We start from the raw sequence: 16,845 nt of genomic DNA on the forward strand, positions 1-16,845 counted from the left end.
ACAAAATTGTTTCGAAAAAAAAAATGTAATTTGCAATTAACAATTACATTTTTTTTTCGAAACAATTGTGTTTTCTTTACACCAATCGATTCCTCTCATTATTTTGTACATAAAAGTATTAAGGTAAGATAAAAAATGAATATCTTACTAGATATTTTATGATTTATGTAAAATTAAGAAATTATTTCAAGCCTTATAACTCGAAAAGTACTTGATGAAAAAATACTTTATTATAATGTTTTGGAAAGCTCTCGACATAAGCTATAAGAATATGCAATAAAAAATAGGTGGTTCCATTTAAGAAATTAAAGGTGTCCTTGACCTCACCTTAACGATGCCATCCAAGGTCAAACCAATGACACCATCTTATGTTCCCCTCAAAACCATACAATTTTTGTCGAAAACGTTTTTCTCTAAAATGCTTAGTTTTTGAAAGAAAAGGGGTGTACGTGTGGTCTAGGACACCCTGTATATATATATATATATATATAAAATCATAAAGTAAAAATCATAAGTAGAGCTCGCTAAACTGAACTAAAAAGTTCTATACCATTTTGCAAACCACGTAAAATTTCGAGATATTAATTAAAAAAGATTGGTTAATAAGCGCGCGATCGGTGTGATTAGGCAGTCGGCCATTTTAGCGAGAACGGTGCGAAGTGATTGGATCGTATTTTTATGACATTTCCACGCGGTTTTGTCAGAAATTTTAATCACTTTCTAGTCAAATAATTATTTTTCAAATAAGGACCATATTGATTTTTAAATGTTAAAAATGGTTTTTATTTGAAAAATAATTATTTGACTAGAAAGTGATTAAAATTTCTTACAAAACCGCGTGGGAATATTGCAAAAATACAATCCGATCACTCCGCGTTGTCCTCGCTGGAATGGTCGACTGTCTAATCACGCCAATTGTGCGCTTATTAGCCGATCTTCCTTAATTAATATCTCGAAATTTTACGTGGTTGTTTGCAAAATCTTTGCAAGGACTTTTTAGTTTAATTTAGCGAGCTCTATTTATGGTTTTTTTTTACGGATGATACCTGTGACACCCTGTATATATATTGTGACGTTGTCGTCCCAACGCGCGTCCATCCGCCCCGGAAATCTTGACGGGGCGCGAGCCGAGCGGCCGCGCCAGAAAAAGATTGCGAGAGCCGTATCGAAATCTCTGGAGAGACGAGCTATTGTTATAATTTTGCGTCATTACTAATTCTTTTTTTTTTGTATTATTTTGTACGGCGGGCAACCCGCCGGAAAACAACCGAAAGGAGCAGAAGAAGAATCCTTTTTGCGACAACCGGTACGACATTTACGACCTCCGATTCGAGAGCGGAGATGGCGCCCGAGGAGCGGGACAGAGCCGAGTCGCGGGTGGAATTCGCCCCGCGAAAAGAGGAGGAACAGCGGAAATCAAAACGACTGTCAAGGACCGGAATCGCAAGGCCCGGTCGGCGCTATCCTCCGAGGACGGAGGACGAACGATCGGCATAAAAGAAGACCGCCGACAGCAAGGTCGCTGAAATTCTGATTTTCGAATTATCAGGGCCATCACGAGCCCCGATACGGCGTTGTTGCGGGGCGCAGTAATATCACTCCGAAGTTTATTTTTTCTTTTAAGGACCGTCTACGATGGAAGTAATATTGGTGGAGTTGGACGGTGGAGTAAGGCGCAAGCGAATAGTTCTTTTCCATTTCGCATTACTCCTAGTCTTACGCCTTACTCCATCGTCCACTCCACCGATATTATTTTCATTGTAGACGGTCCTTTAGTCAGTTTAATTTAATAAACTGATTTAATTTAAAATAATTTGTTTAATAATCTGGATCGCTTGTTGGGATTCAGAATATGAAACAGATTATTTGAAATTATACGGATAAATGGTTGATAGCCTATTTATTGCGTATATTAAAAATAAAATATAAATAAAAATAAAATTATTCTTATGGCCGAGTGTATTTATATACTTTTATAAATGTCCAATATAGTCACTTATCAAAAATGAAAAAAGGTAATATGTCTCGAAAGTTCATGAAATTTTCACATAGATTCCACGTAGATTCTAGTACCGCTTTTGAGCGGATTATCCACTCGAATATCTACGTGGATTCAACGATATTAATCTACGTGGTAATAACGTGGATTTCACGTACTGTTTTTGTCGGGATAGGGCTTACTATCCATTTATTATGATTTTAGTGAATATATTCATTTCTTATTGCTCCAATAATGTCGGATTAATTGCGTTCTATTTCTGGCAAAATAAGCAGCATATTGTCGGAATCTTTACAGTATCAGAAGATCTCTTTCACTTGCTGATAACACTCATGTCATATGAGGACGCATCTTTCAATGTTCATGCAAGCATTTTCAATTTTAAAATTTTGTCATTATGCAGGCAATATGCTGACATATGTCTATCTGGGAAGTTTGCCAGCGCCACTTGATGGTAGCGTGCTACCTTCAACATCCTACAAAATAAATAAATATATTTTGACAACTTTTCAATAATCTATTTTGACCGCATAAAATGCAATATAGAAGATCACACAAAAAAGTTAAGTATAACAAAAATAATATATATACAGGGTGAGCCATTTTAATTAACGCACGCAATTATTTCGGAAACAAAGCATTTTAGAGAAAAATGTTTCAGACAAAAGTTGTTTGGTTTCGAGGGGGCCATAAGATGGTATCATTGGTTTGACCTTGAAGAGTTATTTGAAGGTCACATGAAGGTCACCTTCAATTTCTTAAATGGAACCTACTATTTGTCATTGCATATTCTTGTAGCTTATCTCGATAGCTTTCCAAAACACTATAATTAAGTACCTTTTCGTTAAGTACGTTTTGAGTTATGAGGCTTGAAATAATTTCTTAATTTTACATAAACCGTAAAATATCTTGTAAAATATTCATTTTTCGATTATCTTACCTTAATACTTTTACGTACAAAATAATGAGAGGAATCAACTGGTGTAAAAAAAACACATAGTTGTTTTGAAGAAAAAATATGTAATTTGCAATTAACAATTCCATATTTTTTCTTAAAAACAACTATGTGTTTTCTATTTATAAAATATGTTTAATACCTTGCTTTTTCTCGTTGTCAGTTACAGATACTGCTTTTAACTTCGAAAGTCACAGAGTCTTGTATCCTGCTAGCGAGTTGCAAGCCCGCTTGAAAGAGTTGAGACGTTGAGAGTAACGTGTTTGCTGTTAAGCCCGTGTACTACGTATTGTGGACGCGAATTGGATTGGCATTGCGGATTATGGCTTGTAAAAATAGAGAGCCACTTATTCTATGGCTGCGTTCCGTTTCACACAGGGTGCATCCAGAAGATCCAGAAGCACAACCGCTCACTGAGCGGCTAAGTAGCACTCGAATGTGATTGGTGAATTCAAAGATAGAAACCAATCACATTAAATTGCTACTTAGCTGCTCAGTGAGCGGTTGTGCTTCTGGATGCACCCACATTATGCGCAGAAAATCTATAATATATGTAACATATACTATAGATTTTCTGCGCATAATGCATGAAACGGAACGCAGCCTATATCTGCAATTCAAATCCGCGGCTGCCTCGTCTTGATTGGTTGAATTCCGATCCGCAATGCCAATCCAATCCGCGTCCGCAATACGTAGTGTGACACGGGCTTTAGAATACTAACTTCAACGTTCGAAGATGCGGTTATTTTGGCTTAATTCCAATACTTTAATTCGTTATTATGATCGAAAGCATAGACTTTTGTATAACGCATAAGGAATGAACCAATTAGAATCCTTCATTTCTATCTCCAAAACGGAAATGAAGGACTCTGATTGATTGATTCCGCATTCATGCATTATGCAAAAGTTTGTGCTCCCGCCCTAATGTCTTTCCATCTGGGCTGCGTTCAGAAATCCTACTCGTGGGGTAGAGTAATATTTAATCTACCAATCGGAATCGAGAAATGTTTGCTCCTTTTGTCCTGATTGGTCGATTTGATGTTACTCTACCCTGCGGGTAGGATTTCTGAACGCGCCTCTGAAAATAGTCGAGTTCGAATCAAATAATAGCTGGACACATCGCGTCTAATTATTTGTATACATCATGAATTGTTTTTTGGAGGAATGTTATTTCGGAGCTTGTTTGATCTTCTGAATTTGTCATTATTAAATTTTGTTTGGTGTTAATACGTATACTAATAAGGATTACACTATATATGTGCATAGTGTATGTATTCCGGAATTCACTGTCAATATAGAAAATCTATAGCATGTAATGTAAATTATAGCTTTTCAGTATTGGCAGTAAATTTCGGAACACAAACTTCATATTAAAAATATTTATATTATGTTTATTATAATATATGTATACGTATGTGTAAATTGTTTTATACTTATAAATAATTTTTAAAAATAATACATATTTTTATATTTAAAATATATCTGCAAAATGTGATGTAATTTTTAAAATTTAATAAAGTTTATGTATAAAATATTAATTATATATCTTTCTGTTTTTTAAATATAATAATAATAATAATAATAAATAATTAGTATTGATTAATGTGATATTTCTTATTGTTTTTCTGCTGCATTTTTGCTATCACATTGTGACAATATGCTATGCTCGATTTTTGCTGCGTTTCTGCTTTCAACAGCTGGTAAAATAGGTCGTGTTCTATTCTTGCCGTATTTTCACCATCATGATGTGACAGCAGATCATGCTCGATTTCTGCTGCGTTTCTGCTTTCAACAGCTGATAAAATAGGTCGTGCTCTATTCTTGCCGTATTTTTACCATCATGATGTGACAGCAGATCATGCTCGATTTCTGCTGCGTTTCTGCCGTCAGTATTGGATATGATAGATTTTGCTCAATATTTGTTACATATTTGCTGTCATGACATAATTATAAACAATGTTCAATTTTTGCTGCATTTTTATTAACATATTATATTGGCAAGACGTGCTATCAGAAATTAAGCTTAATGAGGACGCAGCAGATCGGAATCTGCTGCAAAATCATGATTGAATTTGCTGGCATACTGCTGGCATACTGCTAGCATTTTGCTATCTGGGATATTATCACAGAACATGTATAACTTACATCAAACTTCTATAACTTATACAGGGTGATTCTAAATAACTTTATGCTTTTGCAAAAACATAATCTTGACCGAATTCTAAGACGATTTTTCCTTTGGCAAAATTTCGTCCGAAGCTTAGTTTTTGAATTATTAAAGGAAGTAGTTAACGTATGACGGGTCGAATACAAGAGGCAGGCAAGGGTGACGCGATTTACCGTCAGACGCGGGTGCTTACGCGGGGCGCCTGCTGCGATCAGCTGGTCGCTATACACATACATACACACATGCGAACACATACATTCTCTCTCTGTCTGTCTGTCTGTCTCTTTCTCTTTCTCTCCCTCTCTCTCTCTCCCTCTCCCCTCTCTCTCGCTCATTCGCTCACTCACGTTTTTTTTTTTTTTTACGAGAGAGGGGAAAATGCATTTTATGCATACCCACCGGTCGATCCAATGAGTTATGTGGGACTCGAGTACCAAGTCGAATTACCAACTCGGTACTCCCTACCCACTAAAAACCCCTCTCTTTTCACGAATTTCCTTTGACACACTGTCCTTCTGACTTCCCGAGATCTGTTTTCACATAACGTCAAAAAATAGTTATTATTACCTTGTTCGATGACTTTTGATGTATTGCTGTAATTGCTTGAAGGAGAAATGAATTTTCCGATAGATCGTACGTTCTCAAATTTAACGTAGATATCACGTTGCAAAAGACAAGAAATCCACACTAAATTATTAACTGAAAGTTTTTCCCCTTTCATGAACTGTATTCTTTTATAAACTTTAACGTAATCACATTTATTTACTCACTCGATGAGACGAGAAATTTACTAATGACTCTCACTAATCACTATTAATCACTGTCGAATAATAACTGTTAACGATTAAAAATCACTCGATGAAAGAAACACGCGCGGACACGTTACTACACGACGCGACGACGCGACAATGCGACGATAATTACTCGGCGACTGCAAGCAGTTTTTTGTCATGGTAGGTTGCGGTAGGTTAAGGTACTACTGGCGCAATCGAACGCGATCATGTGTTCGATTGAAGAATGCGGTAAACATAATAAACATTTAACATATTAATATTATTATTATCATGAATGTGTGTGATATCCATACATCGTATGATATCTATTTAAAAATTAATTAGATTAAATAAGTGTTTTTAAAATATTTATTACTTTTACTATTATCTTAAATAAATATTTAATATTAATATTGTATATGATAATAGTAAAAGTAATAAATATTTTAAAAACACTTATTTAATCTAATTAATTTTTAAATAGATATACGATGTATGGATATCACACACATTCATGATAATAATAATATTAATATGTTAAATGTTTATTATGTTTACCGCATTCTTCAATCGAACACATGATCGAGTTCGATTGCGCCAGTAGTACCTTAACCTACTGCAACCTACCATGACAAAAAACTGCTTGCAGTCGCCGAGTAATTATCGTCGCATTGTCGCGTCGTCGCATCGTGTAGTAACGTGTCCGCGCGTGTTTCTTTCATCGAGTGATTTTTAATCGCCAACAGTTATTATTCGACAGTGATTAATAGTGATTAGTGAGAGTCATTAGTAAATTTCTCGTCTCATCGAGTGAGTAAATAAATGTGATTACGTTAAAGTTTATAAAAGAATACAGTTCATGAAAGGAGAAAAACTTTCAGTTAATAATTTAGTGTGGATTTCTTGTCTTTTGCAACGTGATATCTACGTTAAATTTGAGAACGTACGATCTATCGGAAAATTCATTTCTCCTTCAAGCAATTACAGCAATACATCAAAAGTCATCGAACAAGGTAATAATAACTATTTTTTGACGTTATGTGAAAACAGATCTCGGGAAGTCAGAGGGACAGTGTGTCAAAGGAAATTCGTGAAAAGAGAGGGGTTTTTAGTGGGTAGGGAGTACCGAGTTGGTAATTCGACTTGGTACTCGAGTCCCACATAACTCACTAGATCGACCGGTGAGTATGCATAAAATGCATTTTCCCCTCTCTCGTAAAAAAAAAAAAAAAAAAAAAAAAACAGGTGAGTGAGCGAATGAGCGAGAGAGGGGGGGAGAGAGAGAGAGAAAGAGACAGACAGACAACAGAGAGAGAATGTATGTGTTCGCATGTGTGTATGTATGTGTATAGTGACCAGCTGATCGCAGCAGGCGCCCCGCGTAAGCACCCGCGTCTGACGGTGAATCGCGTCACCCTTGCCTGCCTCTTGTATTCGACCCGTCATACGTTAACTACTTCCTTTAATAATTCAAAAACTAAGCTTCGGACGAAATTTTGCCAAAAGAAAAATTGTCTTAGAATTCGGTCAAGATTATGTTTTTGCAAAAGCATAAAGTTATTTAGAATCACCCTGTATATCGTAGAACATGTTATAAACTTAAAGTATATTATATATCTATATATATGTATATATAGAATGTACTTTAAGTTTATAACATGTTCTACAATATACAGGGTGAGCCATTTTAATTAACGCACGCAATTATTTCGGAAACAAAGCATTTTAGAGAAAAATGTTTCAGACAAAAGTTTTATGGTTTCGAGGGGGCCATAAGATGGTATCATTGGTTTGACACTGAAGAGTCATTTGAAGGTCACCTGAAGGTCACTTCAATTTTTTTAAGTGGAACACCCTATATATTTTTGCACACTCTTGTAGCTTATCTCGAGAGCTTTCCAAAACACTATAATTAAGTACCTTTTCGTTAAGTACTTTTTGAGTTATGAGGCTTGAAATAATTTCTTAATTTTACATAAACCGTAAAATATCTTGTAAAATATTCATTTTTCGATTATCTTACCTTAATACTTTTACGTACAAAATAATGAGAGGAATCAATTGGTGTAAAGAAAACACATAGTTGTTTTTAAGAAAAAATATGGAATTGTTAATTGCAAATTACATGACCTTCAGTGTCAAACCAATGATACCATCTTATGGCCCCTTCGAAACCATAAAACTTTTGTCTGAAACATTTTTCTCTAAAATGCTTTGTTTCCGAAATAATTGCGTGCGTTAATTAAAATGGCTCACCCTGTATATATTATGTAATATTTATAATAAAAAATATAATTTAAACGCAAACAATTATATATATTATATAATTTTTGGTACGATTTTTGTACGCGTGTTTGTACTGTGCTTATAACATATTTATATTTTGTTAATAGTGTTAGCTAAATTATTACGTTTTTGGTTATGTAACCATGTTTTAATAGTAGCCACATTTCGTCCCTTTAATATATGAGGATGCTTTTTAATAAGATTTCCGATTTGAATAAAAGTAGGTAGTTTTGCTTCATCTTTTTTAAGATAATATCCAAAAGCAACCACGCGTTTTTCATCTTTAGTCCATCGTGTACGATTAGAGTGAACTAAAAAGACAAGAAAAAAGATAAACACAATAATCAATGTTTAAAAATAATTATAATAATAATTATAGAAATAAACAAACCTTTCAAAGTATTTTCTTGTAAATTCTGAGTTTGTTCATTGTTATCATTATGTGTTTCTTTAAATGATTCATCTTCATCATTGTTATTGACATCATTATTGACATGACAATTATCTCTATTAAGCTCTGAAGATTCAGAATCTGAATTATCACTATCATCTTCATCATGATCAATTCCTTGTGCCGCTTCTAAATACTGCGATATTTCTAAAATTTCTTTCTGTATAATAGGTTGCCTATAATGAACCATATGTATCTTATCAGCATGACCCATGAAATTTGCGACTGATGAGATTTCGTTTTCCGATAAATTGTAATTAATACACATTGTCGCTATATGTTTTCGTAATTGAGTTGCTCGCAAAGTTTCAGGATTTTCAGCACCGCATTCGATTGCGTATTGTCGCATCAAATCACATGCCAAAAGATATCTGTATTTATCCTTTACAAGAGAAGGGAGACCGAATAAATATGGATTATTTCGTGAAACTTTAGCAGCTTTCCTATGTTTTAATATCATATCTATGCAATCTCTCAATTCTCCTGTCAATAAAACTGATACCGTTCGTCCAAGTTTACCTCTTAGTGTAAAACGAACATATTTTTTAGCTATATCTTTGGCATGTGTTGAAAGTGCTTCATACGCTTCATTAGTTTGATAATTAATTCCTTCGTAAGCCTTGTAATCTTCAATATGTGTTCTTTGTATTTCTCCAGCTCTACGACGATTAAACACTTGTACTGATGTCAATGTTACTTTCATAAGTGTAAGCCATGCCTCATAAGAAAATTCTTCTTTTAAATTATCGTAAACTGATCGACGTTTTTCTTGTAAAAAGTTATGAAGTGTAATTATATCTGATTTTGAAGGCAAAACAATTTTTTTACGTCTTTTATTTTGATTTATCGTCTCGGATATTGTTTTAGTAATATGTGTTGTAAAGTCTTCGGAAAATACTTTTAAAAAATCTTCAGCAAGTAATTTTTTATCATATTCTTCTTTTCTAATAAATCTGTTAATCAAAATTTTTCCAAGTTCTTTTACTAAACCTCCAAGTGATGATGCTAATGATGGAATTTTATAAAATTTTCCACACAAAGATAAACCTGCTAATGTGTTAATTGCTTCAATGCAGGCACTGCTATATCGTGGGAAATAAATTGAAGCAAAGTCTGTAATTTCAGGATATTTATATTTTAATGTTTGTAATAAACGGTCCACTCTTCTCATTTTTTGCCTTATCATTGCATCATTATGTTCTGATACTTTATACTTTTCACATTGTTGATTTCCAAATGCAATAATTAATTCGTCGTAACGTATGAGTCGCACTATATTGTCTTCTTTTAAAACGGGAAAAACACGTAATCTTAAAGCATTATTTGCTTCTGAATGTATTCGACCAATTACCGTCCTTCCTAAAACAGATATCGCTCTTGTATCTTTATTTCTAGGACCAATGCATTTTTGAGAATGATGTCTCATTGTACACTTTAATATAAATGCTTTACATTTTGGACATGCAGAATAATCAGAAGGTAATCTATTATATTTTTTCTTAGAACGTCTTTCTACGAGTAGTTCACCATCATTTCGTGTATTATTTACATTAAAGTAAAAATTTCCACGTCTTCGAAGTATTTCTATAATTTTTCGTCGCTCTGCAGTTCCTTTTGCCAAATGCTTAAATTTTTGAACTTCTAACTCATTAGCATGTACTCGTTCAAGGTGACGAGCTATTTTGCTTTGAAAAGTATTACAGTACATGCAAAAATGTTTTTGGTGCCTGCATCAGTTGATAAAACGAACATTTTGGCATCATCTCGGACACAGTGGCCTTACGTTTAATGACGTTGATATATCTAATCCACTAGATACATTTTCTGAACTAGTAACCTCCTTGAGGGAAGCATCTGTTGTTTGATTGATTTCAGTCTGAATTATATTTTCATCAGACGAATTGCTCGATGGTACGTAAGAAGAGTTCTTGTCAAGTGTATTTTCTAAATCATTGTTTTGTGTGTTTGCATCATCAACATATTCTGTAATAATATATATATATATATATATATATATTGTTATTCTCAACATATAAATTATAAATTATAAATACATGAAAGTTATAAAATAAAAAAATATGTATTTTATATGATAATTTTGCTTATTATTATTTTTTAAATAACTATGTACCTTCAGTGGAAACATATTTATCAGATTCGAGAGACTGTTCAAGTGTAATATTTGAAGTAATGCATTGTAAATCATTAGAACTGGGTTCATACATCTCTAATTGCATTGTATTTTCATTCCAATCCCAAGGCAGTAAGTTATCAGAAATGATTTGGGCAGTATCTAATAAATGATTTAAGTAATTATGAAACTTAATCATACATTTATTATTTAGCATATACCTTCCTTCATTGTTTTTAATATATACTTATATATACTAATATATACCTAATATATACAAAGTATCTATACAAATATTTCAAATTTATATATTACATTTTTTAAATTTCCTCCTATTTTCAGATATTTTTGTTTAAAATATAAAAAATAAAGAATTTTTAGAACTTATTTTCAAATAAATTTATATATAAGTATGATCGTGAATATTTGTATAATTTTTAATAACAAACCTTTATTTAAATTTTCAATTTCATTATTATATTGTACGTTGCATGTGCTGTGACATTCTGTTTCTATCATTGACTCTTGACTTATTAACGAATATACCGCTCCATTTTGATCGTGCTGATTTGATGCATGTGAAGTACTATTCAAAGACACAGTACTTTCATCTTGTATTATATTACTCACAATATTGCAGTCAATAATCTCATTATCATTATTTATTCCTATTTTATTCGAACTTGTTTGCTGAGAATTTCCTGTAATAATATATTAATCATATTAAATATTAAAACACAATTATTATAAATTCTATTTTTGTAATTATGAGATATTATAGAGCAATTATTTATTATAAAAAAAGTAATATTAAAAAATATTTCTAAAATTTCTTTATATATTAATATATATCATTATATAGAATATTAATATATTATTATATCAAAAAAATAAATTTTTAAGTATGTGAACATAAAAAAAGTTTTCTACTAACTTTATAACAATTCGCACATATTTAAACAAAAGTTCATGTCATATTAATGTAAATTTACAATTATATATAAGTATGATCGTGAATATTTGTATAATTTCAATAACAAACCTTAATATTCAAACGTAATATTCTCTCTTGACGCTAGATATATTCAAAGTTTCTAGTGTCTCGAATGACCATCATGTAAAACGATATGTTTTAGAGCTATATACATATGTATGCACATATATACAGATATGTATACGCACATATAATATATAATTTATCGAGAATGAAATTTCAATGTTTATTTTCAATCTCAATCTGGAGTGGATAAGCTGATATTAAATAATCATTTTGTTTCTCTTTTTATTTGAAGAGAGAGAGAGAGAGAGAACGCAATAGAAACTACATCATTTTTAATTAGGTATAATAATATCTAATTAAAGATCACATGTAAACGTAGTCAGAATATGTTAACAGAAAAGAGGATATATTAGAAAGACAATAAAGAGCATATTACTTTTTAAAGATCGGTTATGTTACGTGTTGCGATAGTTTTTCTTCAATATGTAGACTTTACTATGTTTACAAATATTAAATGTTGTCAAATGTTAAATGTATTCAGTAAATATATAATATGACACAAAATTTACAACTTTGTCGTTTTTAATATTTAAACATTTTGTAAGTCAATAAACAATTAAGATAATTTAGTCGAAATGATTCTTATTGATGCTAATTTAATAAAAACATAAATATTACACGATTAGTTATAATATAGAAAAATTGTAAAATTTTCTCTTTGACAGTCAATAATGTGACACTACAACACGTAGAGATATAAACAATAATGTAAGAGACAACGTGAAAGCATATGAAAGTTGTTATACATAGCTGGTATTGGCTAATTAATTCAAATGCTACATGATACGAGTACTAAATGATCGGTATAAACTGTACAGGCCTATACATATATAATGAAATATATTAATAAGGTTAAAATCCAAATTCTTTAGTGATACATGACTTCTGTACACAAATGTGATGTGTTACGAACGACAAAGGACAATGTTTTAGCCAAACAGCTTAAAAATATTTTATATAAACCAGCTCATAAATATAAACTTATTTAAAGTTTTCATATAAGAGAGAAAAATAATTGATAACTTAATCTATAATCTACTCGTCACATTTTACCGTGCGTAATACATTGTGTCCTGTGTGGGGAAGCAATACAGAAATTTTAGAACGCATTCAGAAAGCACGCTTTTAACCATGGACGTAATATACATGGACTCCGCATATTGCCAAAAAAGTGAAGGCAACATATAGAAAGAGACAGATAATCTAATCCCCTCTATTCTTCGTCTCTTTCTGCGCAGACGAATTACAAAAAAAAAGAAAGAGAGAGAGAGAGAAAACGAGCCCCTGTTACGTCCCGGGATGTCGCGGCTCTAAAAGAGAATTCGGACGTCGCGGGACTCGATCGCTTTTTCGGGTCAAGCGAACCTATGCGGTTCTTCCCGGGGATACGTGCGATCTGAAGCGCTCGGAAGTATTGTTCGGGCTCGGAATCGGTGGACTCTTCGTCGGAGTACACGATAGGGATGACTATATTACCGTCTTGTGTTACTGGATGATTGGCAGGGTGTAGCCAGTAGTCTAGAAGTCGCTCAGGGCACTCGGGGCATTCGTCGCTAATTCTGATGCTGCTTAGTCTATTTCCACAGGAGTGACACCCGAATCCGATGGGTTCGCCAATTATAAGTCTATGTTTCGTCACGTAATTATACTGTAGACGCTCTTCGGCGGGCAGGGAATAATAACAGAATGCGCACAGAGCGGCTCTAGTTTGATTATTCGCGAATCCGCAAGCCTTTTGGCAAAAGCTCAGGGAGAGATCGGGGGTATTAAGGGGGGCCTGAGTGGTCCGATCACGAAACTCGCGGGATCGCATCGGGGAAGAGCGATTTCATCGGGTTAAGTCTGATTTTCCGGGGATTTTCTCGAAAGTAGGTCCCGGCTGGGACTGAGTCCCTTTAACGCGGCGTCGGTTTAAAGGGATTCGGGAAAGTAGGTCAATTATCACTCGCCGTCGAGCGCCACACGTATACGGTTCTTTCTTTGTGTGCGTAGCGTGCAGCGGGCCAAAACTGGCATCTATGCTCCGAGGTCCCTCGATTTCGGCGGCTCGATTGCTGCGGCGGTCGAAAGTGGGGAGCTTGGAGAGAGAGGGGCCCTAGCTGAACGCCATCTCTGGGCGTTTGGCGGAGGCTTAAGTCTAACGCAGTGCCGCGCTCGGCCGCTAGTCGGAGTTCGGTGTCATAGCGCGCCTTGGCGCGCTTTTCAAATGCGCTGAAAGAAACTTAGAGGATTTACATGAAAGTTCGCGGAAAAATCAGGCGCGGGATGTAACACCTCCCCCTTAAAATAAAAATGTTGGACAATGTCCCAACATTTTGCGCTTAATTCTAGGGAAAGAAACAAAAGAAATGTTGTGTGAGATTGCGGCAGATTCTCTCCCGATTGGGAGACGGCGCGACAGGTGACTGATTAAATTAAGCACTGAGGTTTAGACAACACAGGCTTTATTCGCGACAGCGTCAATATAACAAATTGTACAGAGTAGTAACGGGCCACGTGTGAGCACGATAATGGCGAGAATGTTCCTTGCGAACGACTGGGAGTGAAAAAGCCGCACAATAATGACACGACACCTTGATGAAATCAAATGATCACAATAATAAGCGGAGCACCGCGTGTAACTCCGTATGAGCAGATCTCGCGAATGTTCAGCTTCGGTCGAGGGTCGAGTTGATCCTCGCGGCCGGAGCTACGCTGTTTCGCACTGGTCGTTAATCTGCACCGAATAGAAGTACTGACTCTCGCGCGTTTCTGAATTGCCTTGATGTAAATGAAGGCGACAACGATGCGATGATAATGTTCGTCACGTCTAGCGAAGCCCGGTAACTATTGACGGAGATTTTACCGAAGGGCGACCTTTCGAGATTTTCAGCGCTTACACGTGGTACACTGCGGTACAAGACTCTTGTGTGTACGCTCGGCACGGGGAGGAAGGCGGAAGTCCGTGCTCGCGAATTCTTATCGGCCAATGATTGATTGCCAGCGCGATCAATCGACCGCGATATTGGCTAATCGACAGGATCAAGCGAAATACTAAGCTGACGACATCCGGCGCGGGGCGGAGCGCTCGCGGTTCGGAGTACCGAGCAAGGGTGGCGCCAGCATTATCGAATTGATCCTGGATCCGCGACAGCTAAACAGCGGCGCTGAATCACGCACGAAACACGTGATTAACAGGCGCCCCGTCATGTAATTCGAACAAGACGGAACAAATGTTAAGGCTAGTATTTTCGCTCGCGACTTATTTAATACTGAATACTTATTTAAAATTAAAACTTATTTACTAAATACACTGTTTTGGCTTATGTTATACATTATCGTCTAATAGCTTACGCAGTTCTTTGTAGTCTCTTTGCACTTCACTTTCGTGGGTTTTTCGGATCAGGGGGTGTTGTTCTTCTGTCACTGGGCAGTTTTCAGGGGGTAGGTTTTCGGTCGTTGGAGGGGTTTTAGTGGGTCGCCGGTTTTTACTGTCCGTCCGTTGATTTGGCGATCCTATGTACAGGAGCAGATTCGTTACCGAGGTCCAGACTGCTCCCAGCAGATGTAAGCTCCATCCATATACTGAGTGTAAAGCGTAACCATGGATAATGGTGTCCACGATTAGTTTTATCAGCCGGATTATAATGAAAATTCCAATTATGCCGGCGCTGGCTGATCCGAACGTGATAAATCCTTTCCAGAGTCTTTGTCCGGCGTTTTCGGCAATTTGGTCTAAGGATTTTTCATCTAGCAGGTTTAGCATGGACACGCTTCCTGCCGGTATTTCTTGTCCCATAGCGCCTCTCGCTATTGTATTCAGCATGGAGGGTTTTTCCATGGGAAACATTATGTGATCACGGAGTCTGTCTAGATCTTCGCTGGTATAGATGCCGCTGGTGGCGAGAGAGGAGGGGCTCACGTATTTCCAGGTGGGTTTCGTGAGCGGTTGGATGATCGTAGGTGCCGCCGCTTCTTGTGGTCGTGGCATCAGGCGGTACCAGCTGCCGTGTATATTGTACATAACTGGTAGGAATTCGTTGCATTCCTCGGCGTTCCTTTTTTGGTGAGTATCCTTGTCCTCGGTAGCATGAATAATGACTGATTTTTGTAAGTTACCGGGATTTCGTTATAGCAGACGTCCGTCGGTCGTACTCGGCATTCTACAGCTAGACATTTGACCAGGTGTAGGCTTCTCCCGCCATGACTGCGGTGTATCCAGGTGCCTTCATTATTCGATGCGCCATTTCGTCAGGGGCGAAACTGGCGAGCGAGAGTGCGTTTTGTAGTATTTCTTTTTCGAGCGCGCATTTTTGTTCCATTATGTCGCGGTAGAGTCGCGTCAGCTGTGTTTTAATATGTTTTTCTACGTATATAAATTTAGAATTTACATACGAGAAAATATCTAGGTTACTGACGGATATTCTTGTGCGGATTTTGAATGTTCTTCCCCTTTCTGTTTCTAGTACGAATAATTTTGGGTGTTCCGTCAGCATGAGTTTGTAGCCACACAGTGTCATCTCAGTGGTTTTGGTGAGGGCGAAGGTCGTTTCCTTCGTTGTTACTGTGTAAACGGTTGGCGTCTCGGTGTTTATCTGTGCCGTGAGTTTATCGGCTGGCCCTCGTATAGCACGTCGTACTGGTCGAAGTGACAGCTGTCCCTTGGCGTGACGGTCCAGTAGGTCTCCGAGCCGTCGTGGTCCATGCATTCTCCCGTGAGTGCTTTGCAGTGCACCCCGGATGGTAGGATCAACTCGTTAGTGTTTCTATCGATGACCGCGTCGAAGTTCCGGAGAGTCACTTTTACGACGGCCTGGACGACAGCACTTTCCCATGTTCCGTAGGCATCTCCGTATTGAGTTCCGGTGCAACTTCCGTCCATGCTGGTGGTGCCGGCGAGGGTGACGCTTCGCACGTCCGTAATAATGTTGGAGAAGTTGTTCCTGCTAATGGTCAAATTATTAGTCACTATATCGGATAATTTGAAGATAGAGAGGATTTTTTGATTGGACTTACTTTTCTGAAAAGCCAAGAATATTTGTGT

The 16,845-nt window shown here is 36.1% G+C and overlaps 1 protein-coding gene and 1 pseudogene across 1 annotated transcript; both read right to left on the reverse strand.

The window, feature by feature from the left end:
• Positions 1-4,543: 4,543 nt before the first annotated feature.
• Positions 4,544-9,817, reverse strand: LOC145963683 (uncharacterized). Its single transcript, XM_083085805.1, has 3 exons — positions 8,572-9,817; positions 8,306-8,491; positions 4,544-4,749 (listed from the first exon to the last, which is right to left on the reverse strand). The coding sequence occupies exons 1-3, from the start codon at positions 9,815-9,817 to the stop codon at positions 4,544-4,546; spliced, it is 1,638 nt and encodes a 545-aa protein (XP_082941931.1).
• A 5,312-nt stretch (positions 9,818-15,129) lies between these two features.
• Positions 15,130-16,123, reverse strand: LOC145963685 (uncharacterized; annotated as a pseudogene).
• Positions 16,124-16,845: the final 722 nt, after the last annotated feature.

This window comes from Camponotus vicinus, unplaced genomic scaffold (assembly GCF_025532165.1).
Source record: "Camponotus vicinus isolate PSW18456_S1 unplaced genomic scaffold, iyCamVici1.0 SCAF_13, whole genome shotgun sequence".
Classification (NCBI taxonomy): domain Eukaryota; kingdom Metazoa; phylum Arthropoda; class Insecta; order Hymenoptera; family Formicidae; genus Camponotus; species Camponotus vicinus.